This window comes from Paramisgurnus dabryanus, chromosome 24 (assembly GCF_030506205.2).
Source record: "Paramisgurnus dabryanus chromosome 24, PD_genome_1.1, whole genome shotgun sequence".
NCBI classification, from domain to species: Eukaryota; Metazoa; Chordata; class Actinopteri; order Cypriniformes; family Cobitidae; genus Paramisgurnus; species Paramisgurnus dabryanus.
The window spans coordinates 12036317-12063243 of record NC_133360.1 but is presented as its reverse complement, the minus strand read 5'-3'; the positions used below and the strand labels follow the sequence as shown (position 1 = coordinate 12063243).

The following is a 26927-nucleotide window of genomic DNA, read 5'->3' as shown; positions in this document are numbered from 1 at the left end:
GTTTTTCTTGAATTTAGTGTCTAAGAATAATGTTAAAAAAAAATTTGCTTGCCCCATTGGCAATTTTTTTTGCTTGTTTTATGCACAAAATCACTTAAATTTGATATTTTCGTGGGTTGTTTTGCTCATCAAAAAAAGCATCTTAATTTAAGATTTTTTTTTGATAAGGTTACTGAAAACAAGACAAAAATACTAAGATTTTTTTTTCTTATAAATCATTTTTTGCAGTGTATGCACTTCAGATTAATACTTAAAATGAACTTGAACAACAAACCTCTAATACGACTATGAGCACCATTAAAAGTGATGCGGTAAAACAGTACAACAGGCAGGGGTAAAAATGAAGCATGTGTTGAACAAACATGAGTCTATTACTCTGACAGGCAATGGTACAATAAGTGATCTGGCACCATTAGATATAGATGTAACAAAATACTCAGTCCGGATGTGTCGCGTAACCACAAACCACAGAATGACACGGTAAAATGGCACATCTGAGATAGAAGCTAAGCTCTTTACAGACATTGAACTGAAAATTTGTCAGGGAAATCATCAAGAAGGTTGGGATAAATGACAAAGCAGCAGGTACGTTCTTACTCATTGATGATGTGTTTATATATATACGCAAAACACCTACACTGGTATTTATGAGTGACTGATTTCCACTTCACATTCAAGTTGACATTTCAAACGAATGTGGCTGTGATGGACCAAAACTGAAACTTTACTGTGAACCTAACCATACACGCATTAAAAAAACACCACATGCATGTTTTTCACCGCTGCTACAAAAGCTGTCACTTGGGGCAGTAACCTTTTATAAAGGTCCCAATACATACCTTTGCGGTACTCCTATGAACTCTTTAGATACAAAGATGTGCTTTTCTCCCCAGTGACATTATTTGAATCTCTCATCCATTGAAATTTGTTAAACTATTGCTTGGACAGCGCTTGTGTTTGAATATTCAGGTTACTAGGCTCATCTGGGTATTCAAAACATGTAGGGAAAGATAGAGTCACGACATGCAAAATTACATTAGGTCGATGGCCATGTGAACAACACACACTTGCGCATCTTTTCATTAACACACACACGCACACACAAACATTTCAAGGAATGCTAGCATGGAGCCAGAAACAAGGCCATTGTACAATAATTGTACATCTTGGATAATTGCATTATAGAAATTTTGTCTAAAGAAAGAACAAGCTGTCACAGTTTTACAAAAACAGATACTTTCACAGCAGAAATGAACAAGCCACAAGCTCGTTCTTAACACCAAAATGTTGTAACCGATACTTTAAAAGGTTAAAGTTTGTCAGAATGAGACTTACAACCGGTTTGGGTTTGGACTCGGCTACCAGCCTTGCAAAGAAATCCTCCTCGCAGATCTGATTGATAACGTGAGCGTCGTAAGCCACCGTTATCGACACTTCCTGCATCATCTTGACAATGTTTCTGTGAGCACGTGTTAGCTGGAGAGCGCTGAGAGAGTCAGGTGAGCTTCTAGTCTCTCTGTAGAAACAGGGCAGTTGACAGCCTACCGATGTAAGCCGTCCCCTTGAGGAGGGAAGTAAACACAAAGGGGGCGGACCGAGAAAGAGCATGCACAAATACACCTGCTTTTGTCTTTGTATTTTTTTGGCCGTGTCCCTCTTAATAACTGACACGAAGAACAGTTTTTCTTTTTTTTACTGTCAATGGCAGAGTTTCTGATGATTGATGGTTATAAGCTGTTGTTAAGGGTTGACCTCCATGATCTGTCGGGATGATGTTCCTTCACAGCAGTAGCTGTCAGTGGAAACGGAAAGTGTGACAAATGATGTAAAAAAGTGCAAAAGTGAAAACAAACCGGGCTTGTCATGCAAATCACAATGACTTGTGATGCACCATGGGGTCCTTTATTGTATATCAAAGTGGGCGGTTGAGAAAAGCGGGCTTTTGAATCCAATGGCAGGTCTATTTCATGCGTCATCCATCTTTTTATCTAACTGCCCATTTCAAAATCTAAGAAGTAAGAAGTACTCTGGCATGAAAGTAAGTTCCTGGTTTAATGAGTATCCAAATATCCACAAACGCAAGCCAAAAATGGCAGATCATTCAAATCTTTCAAAGGCAAGGCTCTGTTGTCGATGTGAAATTCGTAATTCGCTCCGTAATCCGAGAAGGGAAACTTAGCACAGCGTTTTCTTTTTTTTTTTTTTCGCACAAGCAGGTGCATACCATCACCCTTTAAGCAGATTACTCTTCATCCTCTTTAAATTTAAAGAAATTGCCTTGCGATTCCTCTCTGGCACACAATTGGTTAAAAAGAAAATGCTTGTCTCACGGGTGGCAGAAGTAATCCGTGCGCATGGTTGTGTGCTCTGTTTATGTATGTGTGTGGTGTGCGCACTCCAGGTCTGATATGGAGATATGGCACAACATTTCCTGTCCTTGCCACAGACTTGTCTCCTCCCTCCCTACCGTCTCACAGAGATACTGTCTCTAGGGGAAATTTCGTTTTTTACACAGTACATCACGATATACGATGATAACAGCAGAAGGTTGTGTAAAAATACGTCGAGGAAGTAAAAATAACTAATCTCCTGTTAGTCTTTATCATCCACTTCACAGTGCGTTTTTAATGAAACATCTCATTGATCTGCTGTCATGTCTACCTTTCGCTTCTGTTTGCGTAAGATAAAGAGGAAAGTGTGACTAAGTACACAAACGCACGCACACATTAACAGTACACGCAGATGCCGTCCGTGTGAGAAAGCCACGTCTGCACAGAGCTGATTTACATGAAAGGTGTGGAAATGAGAGGGATTAAACTACACCCTACAATTACATTCCTCCCTCCGAAGGAACGAACAAGCTTCAGGTTGCATGAATACAAAGCATTTGAAGAGCAGACCGGAGTTGAGATTCGGCACAATGAATCCTTGTGTATCAGTATCATGCTGTGGTGCCGCCAACAAACACTGAAGGAAGAAACTCAGAACCAATCCTTGCTCACAGGAGATATATGGAGAAGGATGAGAGATGGATAGAGATGGGTGTTGACTATGAAAGAAATAGGTGGGTGTGGCATTTTGGAAGTGTAAACAGAGCTACTACAAGCTTGGATCTTTGCTGATGAATGCCCCTGTTACATCACCTCACACAGGTGCTTGTTTCCCACAGAGCTGCCTCGCCCTATTGGGTTTCACTTTTCTCGTTCGCTGGGTCCTAAACTCCACTTATATATAAGGTACTCGCCCAGTTTTAAGAAAAAGACATAAGTTGAGAATGAAGCTATAAAACAATTGTAGTTTGAAATAAATATGCTAATTATAATTATATGTACAGAATATCCAGATCAACTACTACATTTGCAAAACGTGCAATACTCAAGCATAACCCAGCATGTAAGACTTTATGTCCCATAATGCCAAGCACTCAAATTTCCATGACCAGTGTTAAATTAACCACAAGCAAAATTTATTTACAAAAATATTACATATATTGTGTCTTTAAGTGCTTATATATTTTTGGTTTTCATTGTGAAAATACAGTATAAAAAATATTTATTTTTAATGTACCTTTTCTTTCTCCTTGTAAATAATTTCTATGTAACGCATTTTGAATTGCCTCTGTGCTATATAAATAAACTTGCCTTGCCTTGAATTAAATTTGCAAGAGAGAAAGAGACGTTATGCGCAATGCTTTCTGAAATCGCTGCATAGTGCTTACTGCTTCACATACTATTTCATAAATAGTAGTTAGTGTACAAGTATTGTAATATGGATGCATGTCACAGAAATGTATCTGGCTCATCCGTCATCTCAATCAAAATTGAATAAAATTATTTTTTTAAATTGTATATAATATTTTTTATTTTACGCATACAAAACAAGTTCAACATTATGATTAAGATATTTTTAATAATGTTTTGTGGCATTATTTTTATTACATGTAAAGGAATATATTGGCCAAAAATTTTAATTTCCCCATGATTTACTCACCCTTAAGCCACCCGAGTTACACATGTACATCTTTTTTCATATGAACACACATTCAAATATTTAAAAAAATGTCCTAGCTCTTCCAATCTTTATAATACATTAATATGGGGTCTACAAAATTTACATCTATCCTTCGCAAACAGTAATCCACACGGCTCCGGGGATTTAAGGGCAAATATACATATTTAAAAAAAACTTTACAAGTTTTCCTGAATGCGGAGGAGTCCAAGATGGCGGTGTTTATTTATCTTACAAAAATCATATCGATTAACCTGAAACGCCTTTATTTATCCCCGGAGCCATGTGGATTCCTTTTACGTAGGATAGATGCACATTTTTGGGACTTGAAGGATCGAACCCCATATTCATGTATTACAAAGACTGGAAGAGCTAGAACATTTTCAAAAATATCTGAATATGTGTTCATATGAAAAAGGATGCACATATGTAATGTAACTCAAAACCAAATCATGGGGTACTTTGCATTTTTGGCCGAACTATCCCTTTAAGCATATTTCTTTACTGTAACGTTTTATGCACGATATTATTGAATAATATTTGCTTAAAACTGCTTGATTGTAATGAACACAATGTCACAATCCAGTAAAAGATTTTGACAGTCCACAAAAAAGGCTTATTCAGGGTCATTTCTGTTTGATAATGCACACTACTGTACAAGTTTTGTAAGGTCCACTTTATAACCCATATAGTGTGCAGAAAGCACAACACCAGTAGTTCATCCTGAACAGCCACACAGTACATATTATCTGTATTTCAAAATACATCCCTATAGCAACAGTGCTGGGAAAAACATTTAAGGATGTCAGAATTAACTGCATCATCAGTATTGCTGTATTCCTGATTTACAGTAGTGAGCGACTGTAGCACAGGAAATCCTGCAGTTAATGAGCCTAAGACAGAAAGAAAGATATTGAAAATGAAATGCAATAGAAACTCGATCTCAACTCCTCCTTCCTTCCTGAGTGACAAACAAAACAACTTCAACTCTCAAAGCTACAAAACAAACTCACGAGAACATGAAGGTATATGAAAGAGGCACTAACCCGAGCGGTACGTGCGCTAGAGCCTATAAATGTCTGAGGCAGAGAATTGTGGGTATTTATCCTTGAGACATAAGACCATTTTGTTTCTGTGGAGCCTTGAAACACGAGGAGTCCTTAAGACAAGGTCTCAGCAATCTCTGAATAACTCACATTTCTCATTACTTCTGTGTAAACTTGATATTATTTTGCTCACGTCCTGAATGCTGATTGGTCATCAACAAAGCATAACAGCAATGCTAAAATACACAATATTATAACACCTGTATTTCACTGCAAAGCAATCTATTATGAAATTAAAATGGAAAAACTGTAAATTGTCTGTAAACTTATCTGTGAGCTTCATCATTTTTTTTACATTTATGTGCCCTCATAATCTTTAATTAAAAATGCAAATCTCCTCCCCTCTTCGAAACGATCTCTTTACTTCTGGTCATATGGTACGGCAGGTGGGCGGAGTCCCGGAGAAGATCGCAGCGATTAGCGATTAGCAATTAGCAACATGACCCAACTTCAAACAATCCAAACAATTCTCAATGGACGAATTCAAGTGAAGCATTTCACTCTGACATACGTCACCACAGGGACAATTGCGACTTCATTTCATGCCGACTTTAAAAGGATTAGTCCATTTTCTAAAAAAAATCAAGATAATTTACTCACCACCATGTCATCCACAATGTTGATGTTTTTTTTGCTCAGTTGAGAAGAAATTATGTGTTTTGAGGAAAACATTCCAGGATTTTCCCATTTTTATGGACTTTAATGGACCCCAACACTTAACAGTTTTAATGCAGTTTAAAATTGCAGTTTCAAAGGACTCTAAATGATCTCAAACGAGGCATAAAGGTCTTATCTAGCGAAACGATTGTCATTTTTGGAAAGAAAAAAAAAATGTACTTTAAACCACATCTTTCGACGTCATTACGCAATTACGTGAGGTCACGCTGGCGCGTCACACAGCTGAAGGAAGATGAGAAGTTGTAGTTTAAGTGCATATTATTTATTTCTTGACAAAAATGACAATCTTTCGATAGACAAGACCTTTATGCCTCGTTTGAGATCATTTAGAGTCTTTTGAAACTGCAATTTTAAACTGCATTAAAACTGTTAAGTGTTGGGGTCCATTAAAGTCCATTAAAATTAGAAAAATCCTGAAATGTTTTCCTCAAAAAACATAATTTCTTCTCAACTAAACAAAGAAAGACATCAACATTTTGGATGACATTATGGTGAGTAAATTATGTGGATTTTTTTTTTAAAGAAAATTGACTAATCCTTTAAAATATAAAGGTCATGGGGAAATAATGTGTCGCAATATATTTCTTCATAATAAAAATAACTCAATATTTTAGTGAGCAACAAGATTTTGGATAAAACAACTGTAATAGCACAAGAGTATTGAGTCTGTAGTTGTAAAAAACCTTACTTTTGTTAATTATTGTTTCAAAACGTTACGTTTTTATTCACACTTTCCATAATATCATTGAAATGCGTTTACTTTGAGTTAATATTTGCAGTACAGCAAAAATGAATTATTTAATTTTAGAAAACATGCATTGTGACATTAAAATCAATTCTTGTTATAAATATATAAAAACAGATCTCTCAAATCTTCCCAGCTATATTCGAGCAGATTCCTACCTTGATATTGCAGGCTTGCTCCATAAGGCGCCGGGCGTTCTCCGCCGCCCTGTAGCGTTTCGGGAGCTGGACCCGGAAAAATTTTAGGGCTCCCTCAAAGTCGGCCTGAAGCAAGTCTTCCTTAGAGGTCTGTGTGTAGAAAAAAAATAAAACATGAATATTACACACTAACAAAATACGTGTTAACTTTAACACACTGTTTTGTGTTATCCTATTTAACACATTATGTGTAATTTCATGTTGATTTTTAGTTCAAATAAATAGAAGGGACAACACAAGATGTGTTAAAACAACACATCTAAAATAACACAGAGATGTGTTAAGTTAAGCACAACACACAAGATGGGTTGTACTTAACTAGACACAAGATGTGTTATTTTAACACATTCGTTTTAAGACTGTATATAAAATGAATTACCCTGGTGAATATTTACATTTATTTATTTGGTTGATATCCAAAAGAAACTGAAGCACATTCAAAGTGTGTGTATACAGTATATATATATATACTTTTTATATAATTAAAAATAAAATAAAATATACAATTTATAAATGTAATAATTTGCAAAATGCCATATCTAACCTGCTAAACAAATCTGCATGTAACCATATCACAAATAAAGCTATGACAAAAGATTAACACCATTTTTTCCATTCAAATACATATCAAGCAGCTTGTTGATGATCACCGACATCCCTCACCGCCAGCAGTCGTGGCACAAACAGGCGGTGACCCATGCCCAGCAGCCCCATGACTCTATCCGTACAATCGTTCACAGACCCAGCCTTGTCTTCTCCACCAGCGCATCCCTCCTCTAACCGCCGCACCGCGGGCGGGATCTGTGCCCACAGAGGGTCTCTTTCCGGGGTCAGAGGTGAAAGTGCCTCCATGGTGCCCCTGGTATTCCCAGTGTCATCCTCCCATGGAGGCTCTGGGGGTGACTTGGGGTCTGCCACGTTGAAGTCCTGAGACGGCACCTGATTTTGGAAACTTTCAGTGCCGGTGGTCGATTATATAGCGGCGATGCCGTCTAGCCGAGCACGGAGGTGTCATTCGGTCAAGCTGAGACTAGAATTGGCACGTGGTGTGCATCCAAAAACTAAATATGCAAATACGCACTTGCAGAGGGACTTCTGGTCCATTTTTAATCACTACAGAAGACCACGCCTTGTTCGTTTCCACGCATTCAAATGAACGCAGGCAAACAAAATATGGGCTTACATAGTTCTCCTGGATGCAACAAGGAAGAAAAAATACTTCAACCTTCCAGTGTTATCATTGGCCGACTCCTCCCGAATTCTCAAATTTGCAATCTGTTGCCTGGCAACAGGCAGGAGGAGAGTCGCATGGTCTTGCTGAGACGGATGTCTTCAGTTTATTGCTGGTCTTCAAAGCTACGCACGGCTTTAGAGATTCTGCTTTGCTGCAAGGATCTTCAAAATGTATGTGGAGAGAAACTCAACGATGATGGAATCAAAAAAGAAGAGCCGAAGGAAAACCGTGGGAGTCTGCTTTCCTTTTCATGACACGTCAAGTAGAAAGTAACACAGGCAGAGCGTAAACATCCAAAGCGTGCACTAAACCACTGCCATCCTACAGAGAGGAACCCAGGAAAAATCCATCCGAAATTTCCGATTGTGGAATAAGGGTGATGAGATGGAGGCCCGGTTTGGTCCAGCGTGGCAGTGGATGAGCAAGGCAGTCCGACTCAGATGGGCGATGAAGCTCAAGCCTTAAAAAAACTTCTGTGTTTTGCTTTACCTTCCATGTCACTGACTGGACAGATCAGTAGAGTCAAAGAGTGCAAAAGAGAGAAAGAGAGAGAGAGAGAGAGAGATAGGAAAGGCGTGAACGATGCTCTCGATGCTAGAAACGGTAACAGAACGGAGGGAAGGGAGGAGTGCGATGATGAGAGGAAGATAGGAGGGGCACTGTCAGAGAGCAGAAGGCAGTGGACGAATGCACGGTGGACATGGCCCAGATCGTGATGCAGCTCATGCTAAATGCTAATCTCTGTTGTGTGTTTGCTAGGAAAAGATGCAGACAGTGTGAGAAAAGGAGGAAAGACAGAACGTGTGGGGTGGGGGGAGAGAGAGAGAGAGAGAGAGAGAGAGAGAGAGAGAGAGAGAAAGAGAGAGAGAGAGAGAGAGAGAGAGAGAGAGAGAGAGAGAGAGAGAGAGAGAGAGAGAACAAGGGAGGAGGTCTGGGAGCCTTCGGAGAGAATGATGTAATGGTTAGCCAATAGGAGCGAGGAAGTGCAACCCCCTCAAGCTTGCGCCTCTCTCTCTCTCTCTCTCTCTCTCTCTCTCTCTCTCTCTCTCTCTCTCTCAATGTACAGATCTTGCTTCATCGTCTCTTTAATAGAATACATCCAGAAAATACAGGAAATGTGTATATCGTATTAAAACTGTATAAAAATGTAAACTGATGTGTTTTTAGGGTAAACTCCCCTTCCACTTGAGCAATAGTACAAAACTGCAGGACCCCTTAAACCTAAATGAAATTAAATACTAATTTCTAATTTTAAAGAAATTACTCTTTTTACTTCATTCTGCTCAAAAACACTCAAGATGTGTTTAGTGCCAAGAGAGGTCAAACTAAACACAGACGATGTTAGTAAAGAATACATTTAGTACTGAAATTTTTTTTTTTTTTGACATCTTTCCTGTTTGTATCCTAATAAAATAGATTGAAAAATAAAATGGATGGACGTTAAAACTTCTAAATTCATGTCATGGGAGAGGCTTCTGCGACTCTGCTCGCTTCCTGTAATCACGTCACTACTAGACCAAGCTCCTGATTGGTTAACGCGGTGCGTTTTTCCGCCAAAGTTCATCCTGCCAGTGATGCGAAAGTAGTAATTGTTTAAAATAGTTTATTGGCATTATATTTCAAATGACCCAACCGACCACGACCCGAATATCATTAAAAATATCTTTGGATGCGGTTGACCGCAGGCACCCGCTCATTTCGGATCAACCCGCGCATCACTGTTTTCCTGCGGCAACACTCAATCCGCGTCTACCGTGCCGCGCTAAAAGCCTCATTTGCGCCGCGAGACCTCAACGCGTCTTCACTTTGACTTAACATTGAAAACACTTGCGCTTGACGCCTCTACTGCGGCTGGTGTGAACATGGTACAGGCGGCAAAAACTCGCTGTTCGCGCGTAGTTGGACGCTTGAACTTTTGAGTTTACTCGTTTCATTCGCGCGTGAAGGCTGCACGTGAAATTCTAGTCATTCGAGACATTCACGCGGAAATTCACATCATGGGAGAGGCTTCTGCAACGGGCTGAAATCTGCCGAAGTTCCGATTTTTCAACTTGCGCGTTACCCGCGGCAACGCTCAATTCGTGTTGAACACACCATCCGTGCCACGCCTACCATGCGTACTGCACCGCAGGATGCCTAATCGCATCATTGCATTTACCTAACATGTAAATCTCTCCCGCTTGCCGCCTCTACCGCATCTGGTGTGAACCCTGCGTTAGACTTTTGCACAGTATTGAGCGAGTAAGATTGTGTCAAAGATTGAAATCAATGTGAAATCAAACTTTGATGCTCATAATCTCAAAATTAGATTATGAGACTTTGGCCTGGATTCAGTCAGGGTCACATTTTATATAAACGTAAACTTACTTTACAATAAACTGCATAAATATTTATATATAAATACATCCCAAACTAAAATAACAATCAAATAAAATGCTTGTTTTCATAACAGATTACATTTAAATCAAAATAAATCTATTTATTTTGTTTAAATGTTTTTTTATCTGTCGTGTTTTTATGTATCTATTTATTTTCACCACTCTGTGTTTAAACACACCTAAGGGCCTGAGAAAACATCTGTCAAAACTAATAATATCATCATAAACATGTATTTTTTGGAAGATAACCAACCATCCCATCAGGCGTGTAATTCCAACACCTTGAGATTTACTAAAACTAGCTTTAATTCCTCATTAATGAAACACCTGGAGGTATAAAAGCATACGGAGAACATTTTCCTCCTTTTCCGTCTCATCCGTTGTAATTAAAGATCACGTAAGTAGAGTCTATTTCTCAACATTAAATCGCTTGATATATCCCAGTTTCTCTTTAGGTTAGTCCAGACACATTTAGGACACTGCGGCCCGTTTTTGCAATAGCATCATTTGTCATTCTGCCATTGCTACCTACACAAAGGTGCGGCTTTGTGGCTGAAGCGAATGCATTTGTGCTGAGAACACAACCTTGCAACCAGTAAAGATGAACTGTTGGATAAATTGCAAAGCGAGCTGAAAATGTGTGGATGGATAGCAGAGGTGGACAGTAGAGAAGTATTTTCTACTAAAGTAATCGTAGTTTATGACTTTATCACGTAACTTCACTACATTTCATAAATATAAGTTTTTGTTTTACATTTAATATTTAAGTATTAAATACATTTTAATATGCAATATAAAGTAATAAATGTATGATTATATGCTTTAGAATATAGTAAAGTAACATTTTTCCCAAGACAAACACTCATTTGTAACTAAAATATCTAAGTATTGTCCACCTCTGATGGATAGCAGTGTGGGAAACTAAAACAAACTGTAAAATCCTGATGCATTGTGTTATGTGGTGTATTGATAAAGCAGCAGGGCTAATGACAAAGACAGGGTGACGCGGGAGACAGGCGTTACAGGGATGCAGGAAGTATGGCAAAGGAGACACAGCGTCTCGTTCCCTTCTCAGGGAACAACAGTTACATACGTAACCCGAGACATTTTCATGTGTCAAACACAACTATGCAAAAAAGCATTTTGGTATGAATCAACATTCACATACAGAAGATATAATCATTTAAAGCGAACAGTTTTATGATTTTATCCTACACTACACAGGGATTTATTTTTCAGAAAACTTCTTGCATAAAATAGATACAAGCACTTTCTATGACCTATATCTATGTATGTATATTTTCAACAAACTTTCAAACATTTCAAGGACCCGTGGGAACAAACATAACTTAATGTCTGTTTTGGTCAAATGTGCCAAAGACATCTTGGTGTAATAATGAGGTTGCAAAAAACTATGATGCAAGAGATGTGGGTGTAAATGTGTCTGCTTCTTAAACATTAGAGATGGTCTGAAATGAGTAGTTGCTTTGAAATTGTGCATAAAATGCCCTTTCACTCAAAAAACAACATGGCAAACAGGGCTACATATAATATAATAATATAAGTGTCTCAAAATTGACATTTTAAAAGGGCCGTTATGTAAATATATTTCAGTTATTTGTTTTCCTGTTTGATCCTGCTCACAGCAAATCAGAAATTTTATTGAATTATTAACTAATCTTTTTTGCATTCGACACAAAATATATTTCTAAGCACATTTATAGGTGCAAATCAATGCAGTATTGATTACCGTCCAGCAGAGGGAGACACACTCAACATCACACAATTGTTTTTGAGAGGCAGAAAAATAAAATCCAAGTCAGACAAAGTACAAAAAAAAAAAAAAACAGGGGAATGGAAGTATAAATGTGGTGAAAATAATACAATACCTTCAAAAGAGCCAGAGCCACATTGAAGATGATGTTCAACCCCTGTGAAGATGAAAACGAGACAATAAATACTCAAAATACAACAATCCCTGTAATCTCTCCAAAAAAAACCCAAACTGGTCTGTGAAAACCCAGCTTAAGTCATTTTTCGTGATTTACAATACTTTGATAATTAGATTATAAGACTTTATTTCAGATACATATGGGCCACACGCAAAGCTGTATATTGCACGAACAATGATACAATAACGATTGAGAATAGCTGCAGTGCCGTCTTTGCGCCCTACTAGAAATGGGATGCGAGATGCTGAATGCATTTGCATTTCCTAAAATAGCTCGAACCATACAATGAGAGCAAATGTGTGGGAGTGACAAGGGCTCAGAAGAGGCAAACAATCACACACGAGCAGCGCTCGGTGGACTGACAGACAGGTTGAAGCACTGTGAAGGACAGACAGGTGAGGGGGTGTTTGTGTGTCAGAGGGGAGCAGGTGGCTTCACAGAAGCGATGCTGAAGTCAGCTACACATGGAAACACCCGTCTCGAGGATCGCTTAGACAACCCGCTCACATGGCAACACGGGGCTAAAAATATCCTGCGTTCTCTATTAATAACAGGCGGCAGGGAGTAGAGCTTTCTGGAAGCCTCTAGATGGCGCTAGGGGGCTAAATGGCTGTGTGACTCCAGGTGTGTGTGTGTGTTTTTCAGAGGAAAAGACTTAAAGTCTCTGGCATTGACTGTGGTTGTGGAATATTGTTCGTAGTTGAAGAAAATTATATAATTTTACTTAAACACAAAGACAGGGTTTATCCTCAATTAAAAAAACACCTTGCACTGACACGTCTTACCATACATTGTTTTGTCTAAAGATGCACAGCAGAATTGTACAAATTTTTTTGTAAGGTAATTATGTAAAAACTACTTAAATGTGTCCTAATATAACTAAGGCCTGGTCCTGGATTAATCTAAACCCTGTCCGGGAAGCTGCCCAATACTGTATCTATAAATAGTACATTTAGAAAAATTGAAAATAATCTTAAAGTGGTCTCTTAATTTTTTACGCAGCTGTATGTATACATTTATAATAAAGGCCTCATACAGGACAGTTTATGTGTTCAGTGCACGCACTTACATTTTATGTAAAAATGCAATTTATTTTATTTAAATTGCACATAAAGTTTAAAGTATTAGGTAGTATTTCTTTCCCTAGGACATTATATGTATAACAATGCAAAAATAAAATACATTTTATTATTAACCAAAGCATCCTTTACATTAACTATAAAATTTAAAACATTAATAAAACCCAGCTACTTCAAAACATTTTTTTATTTATCATCTGTCCCGATCTCTTTAATTCACCTTTAAATATAAAGCATAAAATTCTTCATATCTTTACTGTTTTGCATTTTTGTGTGGCTTCATACCCCATTTTTGATAAAAAAAATTATTATATTTTAGATAAAATACATATTAGTTTTTTGGCTGTTTTTTGCCTTTATTTAACAGTGAATGAGGAGAAGGGAGGAGAGAGGGGTATGGGATCGGCAAATGAACATGAGCCGGGAATCGAACTCGGGTCGCCGAAAGTGCAAAAGCACCATATGTCGAAGCGCTACCCACTACACCATCGGCTCCGACACATTTTAGTTTTTAACTCAGTCCTGTTTTTCCAACACGTTCCCCCCTTTAAAAAACTAGGGAACATTCTCTCAAGACACATTTTTAACAGGAAGTTGCATCATCATCTGGATCTTCTGAAGGCCATGAGAAGACCAAAAGTTAATTTTCCTTTTTCTTTTCTGTATATTTTATGATATTGTAGCTATGATTGAGAGTGTCAATCTTGATGTACAATGTACAAGTATTGTCCTGTTACCTATATTATATGATATTGTCTGTTTATTTTAAAAATACAAATTTTTGGTAAATCACTAGAATTTGCTTAGTGACTTGCATAGTGTCTTCATACTATTAGCACATATTTCATGTATTTACTAAATCTATGCTAAACACTTAATCCTGTTACTGAGATGCATCCATTTACTAATTCCCTGCCAGCCTTTTTTTAAAAAGTTGCCCACCATCATTTTTTGTACTTTTCACAAAAGTTTCATAAAATGCATTCCAGAAAAATTTTCTTTTAAAAATATATTAACCTACAAATATATCAAATAAAATGAACAGACCCTCTGCTTTCAAACAAACAAACAATCAAACAAAACGGAAAAAAAAACATTTCATCCTATTTTTTTTTTTGCTTAGACACTCTTAAATATGGTCTTAAAAATATGTTTTAGCAAAAAGCTGAAATAATTTCATTTTTGTGAAGGAATTTTGTTAGAAATCAGATTCAGAATGATTATCAAAACACACACAGAGTTTAAAATTTAGTAAAAAATTATTTTTTGTTTTTTATAAATTTATCTATTTAATATATAATATATAAATATATAAATATATAATATATAATTTTTTATATAATTTATATATTTTTATAAATTTTATAAAATAAAATTTAATTTTTTTTATAAATCTTTCTGTATTGCAGGATAACACAAAACCTCATCAGGAACACTTTTTTATGCAGGTGTTTTTGATTAATTGATGAATGGCGGGGAAAGAGTTAAGAAACCATGTTAAAAATCTATATCTATTTCTAATAGTAAAATATGTGTTTTATTAGGTTCAATGTTTAAAAAAAAAAAACTAATTTTGATGAGTTACAACATGCAAATGGCACAGATTTATTTAATGTATTAAAAATGATTTGTATGAACAGCTCTGTCTGTATGAATGGCCCCTAATGAAATGACGATTATTTTCATAAAGGTGAACCTATAGATGGAAATGGAGAGAGAGGGTCCTGCATGGATCTAACAGATTCTCATCATGCAACTCATTGACTGAAACAGGCTGGGGAAACTTTTAATTGTACTGCCTCGGGCTACCACAGATGCTGAATGAAAGCAAAAGATGTGGAAAAAAGTAACATGAAAAACTCTCCGAGGAGTAGAGAGGTCAAAGCAGTTCTTTCGAAAGACATGAAGCCCATTTCTAAGAAGTCAAAGAGGTTTGCTCTGGGAAATCAAAAAGATATCATGAAGTTTAGAAGCTATTGAACTTTTTTGTGAGTTTAATGTTATATTCTGACCCAAACAACTTAACATTATCGTAAATCAGGGGTTTTCAAACTTTTTGTGTGTGTGGACCACTATTTGTAATCAAGAATTTTTGCGGACCACCTCATAACACTCATAATAAAATATGTCTACACAAAGTCATGAATTTATCTGCACTTCTAAATAGGCTTACTAGCACTAAAACTATAATCAGTACAACAGATTCTTAAAAAAAAAATTTTTCTTAATAAAATATATTATTTTATATTTTATTTTGCCTTTACACGGCCAACCTGCAGTACCCTCACGGACCATTAGTGGTCCGCGGACTACAGTTTGGGAATGGCTGTCGTAAATAATAAAAATTGGGTTGTTAAACCTGTGTCATAGTCTTGTGCACATGATAAAGCGATAGTTCCTTACATTAAAATCTTTTCATTGTCTGTTTCATCTGTTTTATTTCTTTCATTGTCATATGACCATATGATCTGAACAACTGCGACCATACAATACAATTAAATCATGAGGAATACATTTCTTGGTACCTAAATCACTAAAAGAGATGACTGGTTTATAGATTTTAATATTTTTATTAATATTTTGCAAGTCCTCAACTCGCATGGCCCCATGGGATAGTAGTGTCCATCGAATGCACACTTAAAAAACTGTTTGAAAGTAGTAGGTACTTTTTTCAAATACTATGAATTTGGGGCCTTGCATTACTATATAGTATGGAAATTGTCGTTTTTGGACATAGCATTGGTTTAGATTCATGTCGCATTGTGCTAGATTGTCCCGCGTACGGCGAAATCTAAAAATTCTGCCCAAGTGCGTTTTGATTGGCCGTAACTTTTGACAGCTCATGCAGCACTTCACTCTTAAGCCAGAAGAATAGCTTGTTTTTTTACGTGTACGCGAACATACGCATAGTTTATTTGACTCTTCTATGCATGTGCATTGCGACAAAATGTATGCGCATACGTGACCTAGTAGCCTCTAGTGGTCAGTCGTTAAATTGCAGTTTAAGTCACTTCCGTATTAGCTTCATCAGAGAGATCGGAAGGTTGCCCCTCGGTAGAAACTTGACTATACTTCTAGCTTAAGCGTTGAGTACAACAAGACTTGACTTTAGTAACTAAACTTGATTATGTGATTATCAGAAGAAGAAGCGTCACCTCGTACAGCAGCAGATCCGTGATATGGAAGACCATGCAGAGAGGAAACTTGGCGGTAAAGAGTGTTAAGAACCACTGGGATGCGTACATATGGGCTTCCAGATTCAGGTCCTGGAAGTGAGACCACAGGTCTGGCAACTGCTCCTGATAGGGAAAAGCAGCGAGAATGAGTAAATAAACAAGAATGAAAAATGAACCATTAAATATATATATATTTTTTAATTTTATGTTTACATATAAGAAAAATACAAAACTATTTTTTTTAAGAATGCGGCATGTAAAACTTTTTTGTTTGATCCGTGTGTTAGGACTTCCATGTCGCACAAGCCTTACCTACGGCGATCGATGCTAACGCTCTTGCTGTGGGGGCGCCGTCAATGTTAACCAGATTTAGTTTAGTGCTGAAAGGCGATTACTTCGAATCAAATTAAATTTCAGCAGAAAATTAAAACCCATTTACCAGGAGATTGGGTCTAACAGCTTACAAGAGGATCACTTAAACTCGCCGAGGCCATTAAATACACGCAGCTTGTCGGCTCTCACGAGAGGTGCATGCGATACTTCTAAAGTAAAGTCAGGAGTTGAACATACACATACAGAGAAACATGAGGATGTTATTATAATGCACACATGCATACGGAGGACATAAACTGAAAAACCAAACCTGCAGCAGACGTTCCAGCTGGTAGAACTTGCAGTGAAGATCTTCAAAGTTGTTTTTGTAGAGCTCTCGAAGGCCGTAGTGGTACATGATCTTCACCAGCACGCAGAAGGCTTGTTCCTCGGGCATCTACAAAAAGAACGACAGATTTTACAGCTGGTATAGCCAAAATGCAATTGCTTTCGTCCTTAATTGTAGGCCACCATATTAAGTGTTGTCTTTGATGTGATCTCTGATGTCACACAAAGAGTGGTGTGATGTCTTCCTGCCTGTCTGGTATCGGTGAGGGAGTGTGTGTTTGTATTTTTCAGACGGAGAGAGAGTTGGGTATTAAATCACGCAGACAGCGCGTGTGTCCGGAGCTGAACGGGCTCCTGCAGGTAGACGGCTCGGTCATTAATATTCTTGACAGCTCCTGAGCTTCCCGGGCAAGGCCACGGGAAAGACACTTACACTACATTATAGAAATCCCCAAGCGTGCTCTAATATGAATCCCTTTATAAGCAGCCATCGCTGAAATATTGCACAAACTCAATTTTTTACAACGCTCGTAATCTGTAATTAATGGAATTAACTATTTCATCATTCATGCCAGTTTCCCGCTCTCTTTGTGTTCCTTGCTGTAACTTCAGAAAGTTATCTTAAAAATGCCATGTGTGATATGCAGGGTTCCCACACCTTAGTTGACTCCAAATTCAAGGACCTTTCAAGGACTTTCCAGGTCCAAAACCCTCAAATTCAAGGACTAAATGTGGGGATAAATTTCAAGTGAGAGCAAGGTTGGATCGTGTTTTAAGATACATTGGTCAAGTTCCCTTTTGAAGGAAGTTGTGCTGCGTCACTGCGGTGACACTTTGGGGACGCCTCCAGAGGGTAAGCGTGTCTGAATGTGTATATCAAATTCAACCAATGGTGAAGCTTAACGACAAAGACAGGGTGACGCGGGATCCAGGAAGTACATCACTATCTGAAATATTGCTAAAGACGGCATTACAGGGACACAGGAAGTATGGCAAGAGAGACGCAGCGTCTCGTTCCCTTCTCAGGGAACAACAGCTACATAAAACTTGCATAAAATAGATTCAAGCACTTTCAATGGCCTGTATCAATGCATGTATATTTTCAAAAACTTCCCAGAGCCTTGAATCTCCCCCCTAGATTCTCAAACTTTCAAGGATTTCAAGGACCCGTGGGAACCCTGGATATGATAAGAACTGGGTTTTGACCCATTCTCCTCTATAAAACATGCAAGGTTATCATTTTAAACTCAGCGTTGGGTCAAACAAGGACAAACCCAACCCACTGGGTTGAAATTTAACCTATGCTGGGTTTTAAACCCACCTTTGGGGCACATGTGACCCTGCACCACATTTTGAGAAAATTTGAAATTGAGATTTGTATAACACCTGAAAGCTGAATGAATAAGCTTTCCATTGATGTATGGTTTGTTAGGATAGGACAACATTTGGATACAACTATTTGAAAAACTGTAATTTGAGGGTGCAAAAAAATTTAATATTGAGAAAATCGCCTTTAATGTTGTCCAAATGAAGTCCTTAGCATCACATAATATACTGATGATAAATAAATTTCTTTTTTTTATATATATATTTACGGTAGATTTATTCAATATCTTTATTGAACATGATCTTTACATAATATCCTGATGATTTTTGGCTTAACAAAATCAATAATTTTGACCACAACAATGTATTTTTGGCTATTGTTGCTACAAATACACTGTGCTACTTACGACAGGTTTTATGGTCCAGGGTCACAAATATAAAAGTTTTCTGGTTTATTTAACCCAAATGGCTGGATTTGTCCCTTTTTAAACCAACAATGGGTTAAAAATAATGCAGATTTTTTTTCCTTTTTTTTCTGTGATAAATTTCAAATCCGTCTTGCATAATACTTACATGTAGAAGTAAAACAGCCGCCAGGAATGACTGACCCTGGCAATAGCCAATCTCTTCATCGTACACAGAGTATGCCTGTAAACAAATTGCAGTTTAGATGATGTTAAGCAAGATACAGCTTTTCTTCAAAAGACATCATCAGATCAAAACTGACCCTACTGAGTAGATGTTACTTAAAAAGAAAAGTTTTTTCTTAAATCTCTGAAACTGTTTTGTCATTAATGTAACCAACCAGTAATATCATAGCATATGATATCAATTGAGCGTTGCAAACGCGCGAGTTAAAAAATTTGAACTATGACAGAAAAACGTGTCGCGTTAAAGGGATAGTTCGGCCAAAAATGATATTAAACCCATGATTTACTCACCCCAAAGCTGTCCGAGTTGCACATGTCCATCGTTTTTCAGACAAACACATTTTCGGATATTTTAGAAAATGTTTTAGATCTTTCAGTTGATTCACGAGGTCCACGACCTTCAAGTCCAAAAAAAGTGCGTCCATCCTTCAGAAATTAAATCCAAACGGCTCCAGGATGATAAACGAAGGTCTTCTGAGGGTAATCCGCACGGTGTTGTTGTAGAAATATCCATATTTAAAACTTTATTAAGATAAATAAATACCTTCCGGTAGCGCCGCCATTTTAGTCGCGTCCGCATTCAGGATGAGAGCTTACGCAGCCTAAGGTGGCTACTCTGCTGCTGCTCTGTGCCCCCGCCCTCCTAATTTGTCATACGTCACTAAGAAAAGTGCGTACACTACGCTAATACTCTCTCCTGAATACAGAGGAGTCTAAGATGGCGGCGCTACCGGAAGGTAGTTATTTTCGTTAATAAAGTTTTAAATATCGATATTTCTACAACAACACCGCACGGATTACCCTCAGAAGGTCGTGGACCCCATAACATTACATTTAATCAACTGAAAGATCTATAACATTTTCTAAAATATCCGAAAATGTGTTTGTCTGAAAAACGATGGACATATGCAACTCGGACAGCTTGGGGGTGAGTAAATCATGGGTTTAATATCATTTTTGGCCGAACTATCCCTTTAACCAATCAGGAGCTTGCTCTAGTAATGATGTGATTACAGGAAGCGAGCGGAGTCGCAGAAGCCCCTTCCATGACGCGAATTTCCGTGTGAATGTCTCAATGACTAGAATTTCACGCGCGGCTTTTACGCGCAAATAAATCAAGTAAACACAAAATGTTAAAGCGGCAAACTAGACGCAGTAGACGCGAATTTGACGCCTCAAATGCAGCTGATGTGAACCCATGGTAAAGGTGCGGTCACACTACACTTTAAGAATGCACATATTTTTCGGACGTTACTGCGAATATGGGCGGTTTCTTCCATTTGTGCTTTTCAAAAGAGAATAAGGTTACGCTGTGACGTACCGGATGGTCACATATTTCCATGTGATTAGATTCGCAGCTCAGGTTCACCAGAGCTGAACTTTGGTACGCAGCAAAATATATTCGCACTAGCTTGCATTTCGGTCTGAAGCATTCACACGCATACTGTATGAATGGAAGTCAATGGAACGAAAAGTCTTGGGTGACCACCCCTTTATTTATATATATTCAAGTTTGTACAGTCTCATTCATTTTATTTTTACTGGTTTTACCCCCGAAAGTCATGGTAAGATTTAAGGGTGTGGCTTCATTCTTGTTTTTTTTATATAATTGGGTTGTAAATTGTAAGTTTTCCCCTAAAATCAGGATAGTGTTGTCTACATTATTTCTTGCTAAATATTCAATTCAGTCCAGATCTTCGTGGAGTAAGTGTCAAATGCATGTGGTTTTAAAGTGAAGTACAATCTTTCTGTTGGTAAATGTTCACAGCAATGTGTCGATCAAAGCTGTGAGGTTTCCTCTTAAGGATTAGTTGGATTGAAGGTCCATTGCGCTGCTGCTTAGGAGTCTTTTAATCTGCCTGTGCCAATCAGCTGATGGAGAAGCTCTTAAGACTCCTCACAAAAGAAATTTAACCCCCATCCCTTTCTACTCCATCACCTGCTTTCCTCCTGTTTCCATATAATATACGGTTTCGTGTATGCGAGAAAACAGATTTGCAAAGGCATATTAGTAAATTATAAGGTTTTTGTAGGTATGATGTGTAAACCTGCCTGTGAAAACCCATCTGAAGTCATTTTTTTTGTGATTTCCTACATATTGTAAAGAACATTCCGTAAAAATACAACCTTAAAGGGATAGTTCGGCCAAAAATGATATTAAACCCATGATTTACTCACCCCCAAGCTGTTCGAGTTGAATATGTCCATCGTTTTTCAGACAAACACATTTTCGGATATTTTAGAAAATGTTTTAGATCTTTCAGTTGATTAAATGTAATGTTACGGGGTCCACGACCTTCAAGTAAAAAAAAAGTGCGTCCATCCTTCACAAAATAAATCCAAACGGCTCCAGGATGATAAACAAAGGTCTTCTGAGGGTAATCCGCGCGGTGTTGTTGTAGAAATATCCATATTTAAAACTTTATTAACGAAAATAACTACCTTCCGGTAGCGCCGCCATCTTAGACTCCTCTGTATTCAGGAGAGAGTATTAGCGTAGTGTACGCACTTTTCTTAGTGACGTATGACAAATTCGGAGGGTGGGGGCACAGAGCAGCAGCAGAGTAGCCTCCGTAGGCTGCGTAAGCTCTCATCCTGAATGCGGACGCGACTAAAATGGCGGCGCTACCGGAAGGTATTTATTTACGTTAATAAAGTTTTAAATATGGATATTTCTACAACAACACCGCGCGGATTACCCTCAGAAGACCTTTGTTTATCATCCTGGAGCCGTTTGGATTTATTTTTTGAAGATGGGACGCACTTTTTTTGGACTTGAAGGTCGTGGACTATGGGTGGACCCCGTAACATTACATTTAATCAACTTAAAGATCTAAAACATTTTCTAAAATATCCGAAAATGTGTTTGTCTGAAAAACGATGGACATATGCAACTCGGACAGCTTGGGGGTGAGTAAATCATGGGTTTAATATCATTTTTGGCCGAACTATCCCTTTAATATCTTTAATATTGACTGAATAAGGTCAAATGTCTAAATTTAAATCAAACTTTGATGCTCCAAATCTCATCGTTCAATTATAAAACTTTAACCTGGATTATAATTCATTTGCTAGATTCAAAAATTGAAGGTGTTTACAGTTGGCAAGCAATGCAATCATAGATCTCACAAACACACATTTGCAACAAATAACAGGAGGCACGGTGAGTACAGCACACGAGTTGGTTATATACCGATGCCTTAAGAATAAAGGCAAAAGGTCAGTGGATTGAGATGATGCAGCGACATTGAATGCTTGTTAGCAGACGGCAAGAATGAGTCACAGTCGGTGGCAGCACAGCATTCGGCTCACCTTGCAGATCTTGTAGAGGGAGTCTTGTCCATCACCACCTGAGTCCTTGAAGTAGTCGTGAGCGGGGAAGGTGCGATGGATGTCTCTAGTGATGACCGTCTCCTGGGCGGAGTCCTGTAGATAGTGACAAAATGAGCCACAAAATTTAAGGTGATTTATCTTTAAATCAAAAACAGTATGGAATGAAGCAATGTTTTAATGACATGCATAAATATCATTTACTTAAAAATGCAAACATGTACATACATGTTACTCACATGTTATTGTAGCACAGTTTGTGCTGAATACAATGTAAGGAATAATTGATGATTATTGATGCTGTTAATTTTTCAAAAATATTGCACTCCCAAGGTGGCAATGTTTACATCATGGGTGTGCATTATTTTCAAATAATTCAAAAGGACCGAAGTCAATTATTCCTCTCATACCACGGTTACCACAAACATTGCTCTGGTGCCTATTTAGGTGTGCGGTTTACAGAAAAATAATCAACACCCATGGATTATTTCTCAACCACTGCCATCGCCATCTTGGCCGGGCGTCACAGCGCATCACTCGAGGATATCCGAAAATGGGTAAAAAGGCGGGACATGACGGCAGTGGCTGTATAACCGTAACTCAAGTGGCCATGCCCTTAATTATGCAAAAGTTTAAGGCTTAATATAATTTAAACGGATGGGTTACAAAAAAATTCAGCCCTCTCACAGTTGTCATGAAGGGCAAAGTTAGCTATACAGACCAAAAACACTTTGTACCAGGCTGTAAACATTATTTTCTACTGTAAAGTTGGCCATTTTAACATGGAGGTCTATGGGAATTGACTCCCTTTTGGAGCCTGCCTCTAGTGGCCAGTCAATGAATTGCAGTTTAAATAACTTCCGTATTGGCTTCATCAGAAAGATCGGAAGGTTGCACCTATGTGTACGCAGCGATAAAGTTCAGAGGTATACTACCATATGACCAGACTGAACTGGAAACCCTCAAATACTAATTGTCATGCAGTATGATGGTTATTATCTGTACACACCTTGATCTCCATCCACACAAGCATTTTACAAGCTCCCACTTTCTGTATGGTTATTTAACACAAGGCCGAGCTTGACTGAGGATAGCAAAAGAGCGTAAATTGTGCATTTTGTCAAAAAGACAGCAAAGAGAGTCCTCGAGTGCAGAAATAACTTTAAGTGAAGTGTTTACAGACCTCAGATAGATTAACAAGCGCAGGGAGGCGTCTTACTCAGCACGCCGTTCTCTTCAAAGCTGAACGGCAAATCAAATTAACAAGTCAAATTCAGACCGTGCTCGAGACTCATAATGGACTGAAACCTTTACCAGAGACAACACTCAGGTGTTTAAAGGTGACATAGAATGATTGAACGGGGTATTTATCCTTGTTCTGTGATGTGACATGTAGACAAAACATTTTTTGTTTGGGTCTGTAATGCTTTAGAAGCTTCCTAAAAACCTCTCTCAGATAGCTCTATTAGGGTGGGGGATTTTAAACAATTGGTTTTGCATCTATTTGGCTCCCCTACTGGCTTAACTTGCAATCTCATTACTGATTGGCTGACTTTGCTGCCACTCAAAAAATGTAAAGGTTTCTTCAAAAACACCCAATTTTGAGCAAAAAGCTGAGATAATGATCAATTTTTGCGAAGGACTTTTGATAGAGATCAGATGCATGGCGATCTTTAAAACATACACAGAGTTCTTTCTCTTTCACGTGAGGCGCTACTTCCGGGTTGTATAAGTTGACGGAAAATCTCGTCATTGGCGGGGAAACGTTTTCTCTTAATTGACGAGATATCTCGTCAATGGCGGCGAAAGAGTTAATAAGTAGGTAAGTATATAAGTTCTCCATAATTGTAAACACTGGAGTTGTAGTTTTGCATAAGTCATGGGTGACTTTTCGACGTGATAACGTAATACATATAAGGTCACGCTGGGGCGCCATAAGGCTAGTGCAAAACGAGAAGTTGTGGTTAAAAAGTTGCGAAAATGACCCTTATGCCTTGGTTGGAATCATTTCGAGCCATTTGAAGCTGCATTGAAATTGCAAACTGTTGAGGTCCACTTAAGTCCACAATACGGAGAAAAATCATGGAATATTTCCTAAAAAATGTAATTTTTTTCTTGATTGAACAAAGAAAGACACATTGGATGACATGTGGGTGAGTAAATTACAAGAATATTCCTTTAAAGGAACCAATCAGCCAAAAAGAGTTCTTCTATGGCATGGTTAAGCACCTTCATTTTTGAGAGTTTTTGGAGGGGGACACTCCAAAGAGTGCAATCTGGACCGAACTGCTTCTTGATGATCGTTTGGCTGCAATGGGGTTTGCAGAAGATCAGACAGCTTGAGTGGTGACACAGAAGAGCCATAAATTGACTTTGAATGAACACTTGACTGATTTTTTGTCATTCTTGCAATGCCTTAGGGAATGATGGTAAATGTTGCCTCATAAACCAGATAGGCAGAATATCTAGGCAAGCTTTATCACTAAACAAACGTAACAACATTCACAAATTTTCATGTAATCCGCTCAAAATAAAACAAGAATAGACATTCATAACCTGCTGACTCATAGCAATCATAGCGTTAGAAGCACAAAAGGTTGTGGGTTCAATCCCAGTGCACATTCTGATACAATGTATACCTTGTATATTTATCCAAAGCAACTTCAAGGTATACATTTTATCAGCATGTGTCTTCCCTTGGATCGAACAAATGACCTTTGCATTGCTAACACAACGCTTTACCAAAGCAAGCTTAAGAAAACTCACTTTTAGCACACAGGCCGTCAATAAGAGCCATCGAAGCCCACTCTATTTTGCATGGCTTCCATGTAATATAAGAGGCACTCACTATAATAATCGGCCCACTCATATCAACTATCCATCCTTGTAAGCGTGTTGCATTGAATCGAAAGGTTCCTATTCAAAGAAACGAGGCAGGTTCACATAACCCTTCTATTAACTGTTATAAGAGAAGATCCGTGACAACATCAGACGGAGAGTACGGAAACGTCTCTGACAGCCGAGTTGTAATAAGGTGCATTCAATTAACAGCATGTGTCAGGACTTATTAAAGGCATCATTAGTCAACTAATGCATGAGAAGAAAGGACAGGCTTCCACTCCCCCCACACCTGTTTTACTGTGGGTTTGTTAACGGGTTGGTAACATAAAGCCAGATGAGTGTGAAGGTTGTGGAATAAGACTGAGAGACACAGGGATAAATCTCACCTAAATCTCAAGCATGTGTGGGACGAAACTAATTTAATTTTTCTAAAACAAAGATTGATAAATGTATAGCTTAAATGCCCCTCCCCTTTATAAATGTAATGCTATTTAAATTAAAGTATTTATACATCATAACTTGCTGTATGGCCTTTGATGCTTTTAATTTGAAATTGAATTACGGTAGCTTTACTGTACACTGTAGGGGTGTTACATATCACAAAACTCACAGTTCGGATCACATTACGGTTTTGGAGGCACGGATTGTATACATTAAATATAATTATTATTTTTTAGAGCTACAGAACTGATTTTCTCTTTGTCTTGGGTTGTTTGATTAACATTAATGACACAGACTTAAGTAGGTTAATTGAGGTTACTGTCACTTTAAGACCAAATAAGCATAGATTGGTTTCTGACTCTAATTTACATAAACTTAAGACATCAACAAATGTTTTTATTAGAAAAAAATACTATGGAGATCATTTTGTTTGTATGTGCCCTGTCAATAACAGAAACATTTTATGTTGGGTTGCTTTTTGAAATGCGTCTCTCCGTGTGCGCACTTTTGAGTGCACTTAAACGCGTGAGCACACACAGACAGAGGGCGAATTCTAAATGGCACATCTACAGTCGCCCCACATAAAAACTTTACGTTGTTTTTCAGTGCTCTTTTTGCCAAATGTATGTTAACGGACTACAGTATGAGACATAGTAGCGCAAGTCTCTTTAAAGTTTACACATCAAGAGTTCTGATCTTTATAGGGAATCATGTCTGAATGGAGATGCACCAGACACATTCAACCGCATGTGCGTCCGTGCATACAGAAAGCTGCTTACTTTAGCGCCTTTTTGCAGTTAAATTGTTTAAAATCTGTTGAATGTTAACATTTGCAATGTGCAAATGATAAACTTTCCCTATTTAAATTTGTGTATTAATCGGGGAATCGCATGCGAACTGTGGGTCGTGATCCATACAGATCACAAATTAACTGGGATCCGTCACAGCACTAGTACACTGTAAAAATGCAGTAATTTATGCAGCTGGTTGCCAGTAACTTACTGTAGATTTATATTGATGTTATTTACTGGGAACAGTTCGTTCAAAGTTAAATGAACATTAAGTCCTTGGGTCCTACTATCATACACCCGGCACAATGCTTGACGCAAGCGTCTGTTGCATTTTT

The 26927-nt window shown here is 38.0% G+C and overlaps 1 protein-coding gene across 4 annotated transcripts in view; it reads right to left on the bottom strand.

Annotated features, from left to right (window-relative positions):
• Positions 1-26927, bottom strand: part of rabgap1l (RAB GTPase activating protein 1-like) — a 119411-nt gene that overhangs the window by 11704 nt on the left and 80780 nt on the right. The window contains exons 14-19 of one of the 4 annotated variants that reach the window (XM_065245649.1): positions 22502-22615; positions 19113-19187; positions 17197-17322; positions 16533-16676; positions 12236-12277; positions 6696-6824 (exon numbers count right to left, since the gene is read on the bottom strand). In XM_065245649.1, coding sequence (XP_065101721.1) covers positions 6696-6824; positions 12236-12277; positions 16533-16676; positions 17197-17322; positions 19113-19187; positions 22502-22615 — 630 coding nt within the window. Of the gene's footprint in view, positions 1-1335; positions 2366-6695; positions 6825-7278; positions 7298-7397; positions 8766-12235; positions 12278-16532; positions 16677-17196; positions 17323-19112; positions 19188-22501; positions 22616-26927 lie in introns of those variants that run through there. The other 3 variants (XM_065245658.2, XM_065245676.1, XM_065245667.2) reach the window with 3 other exon arrangements.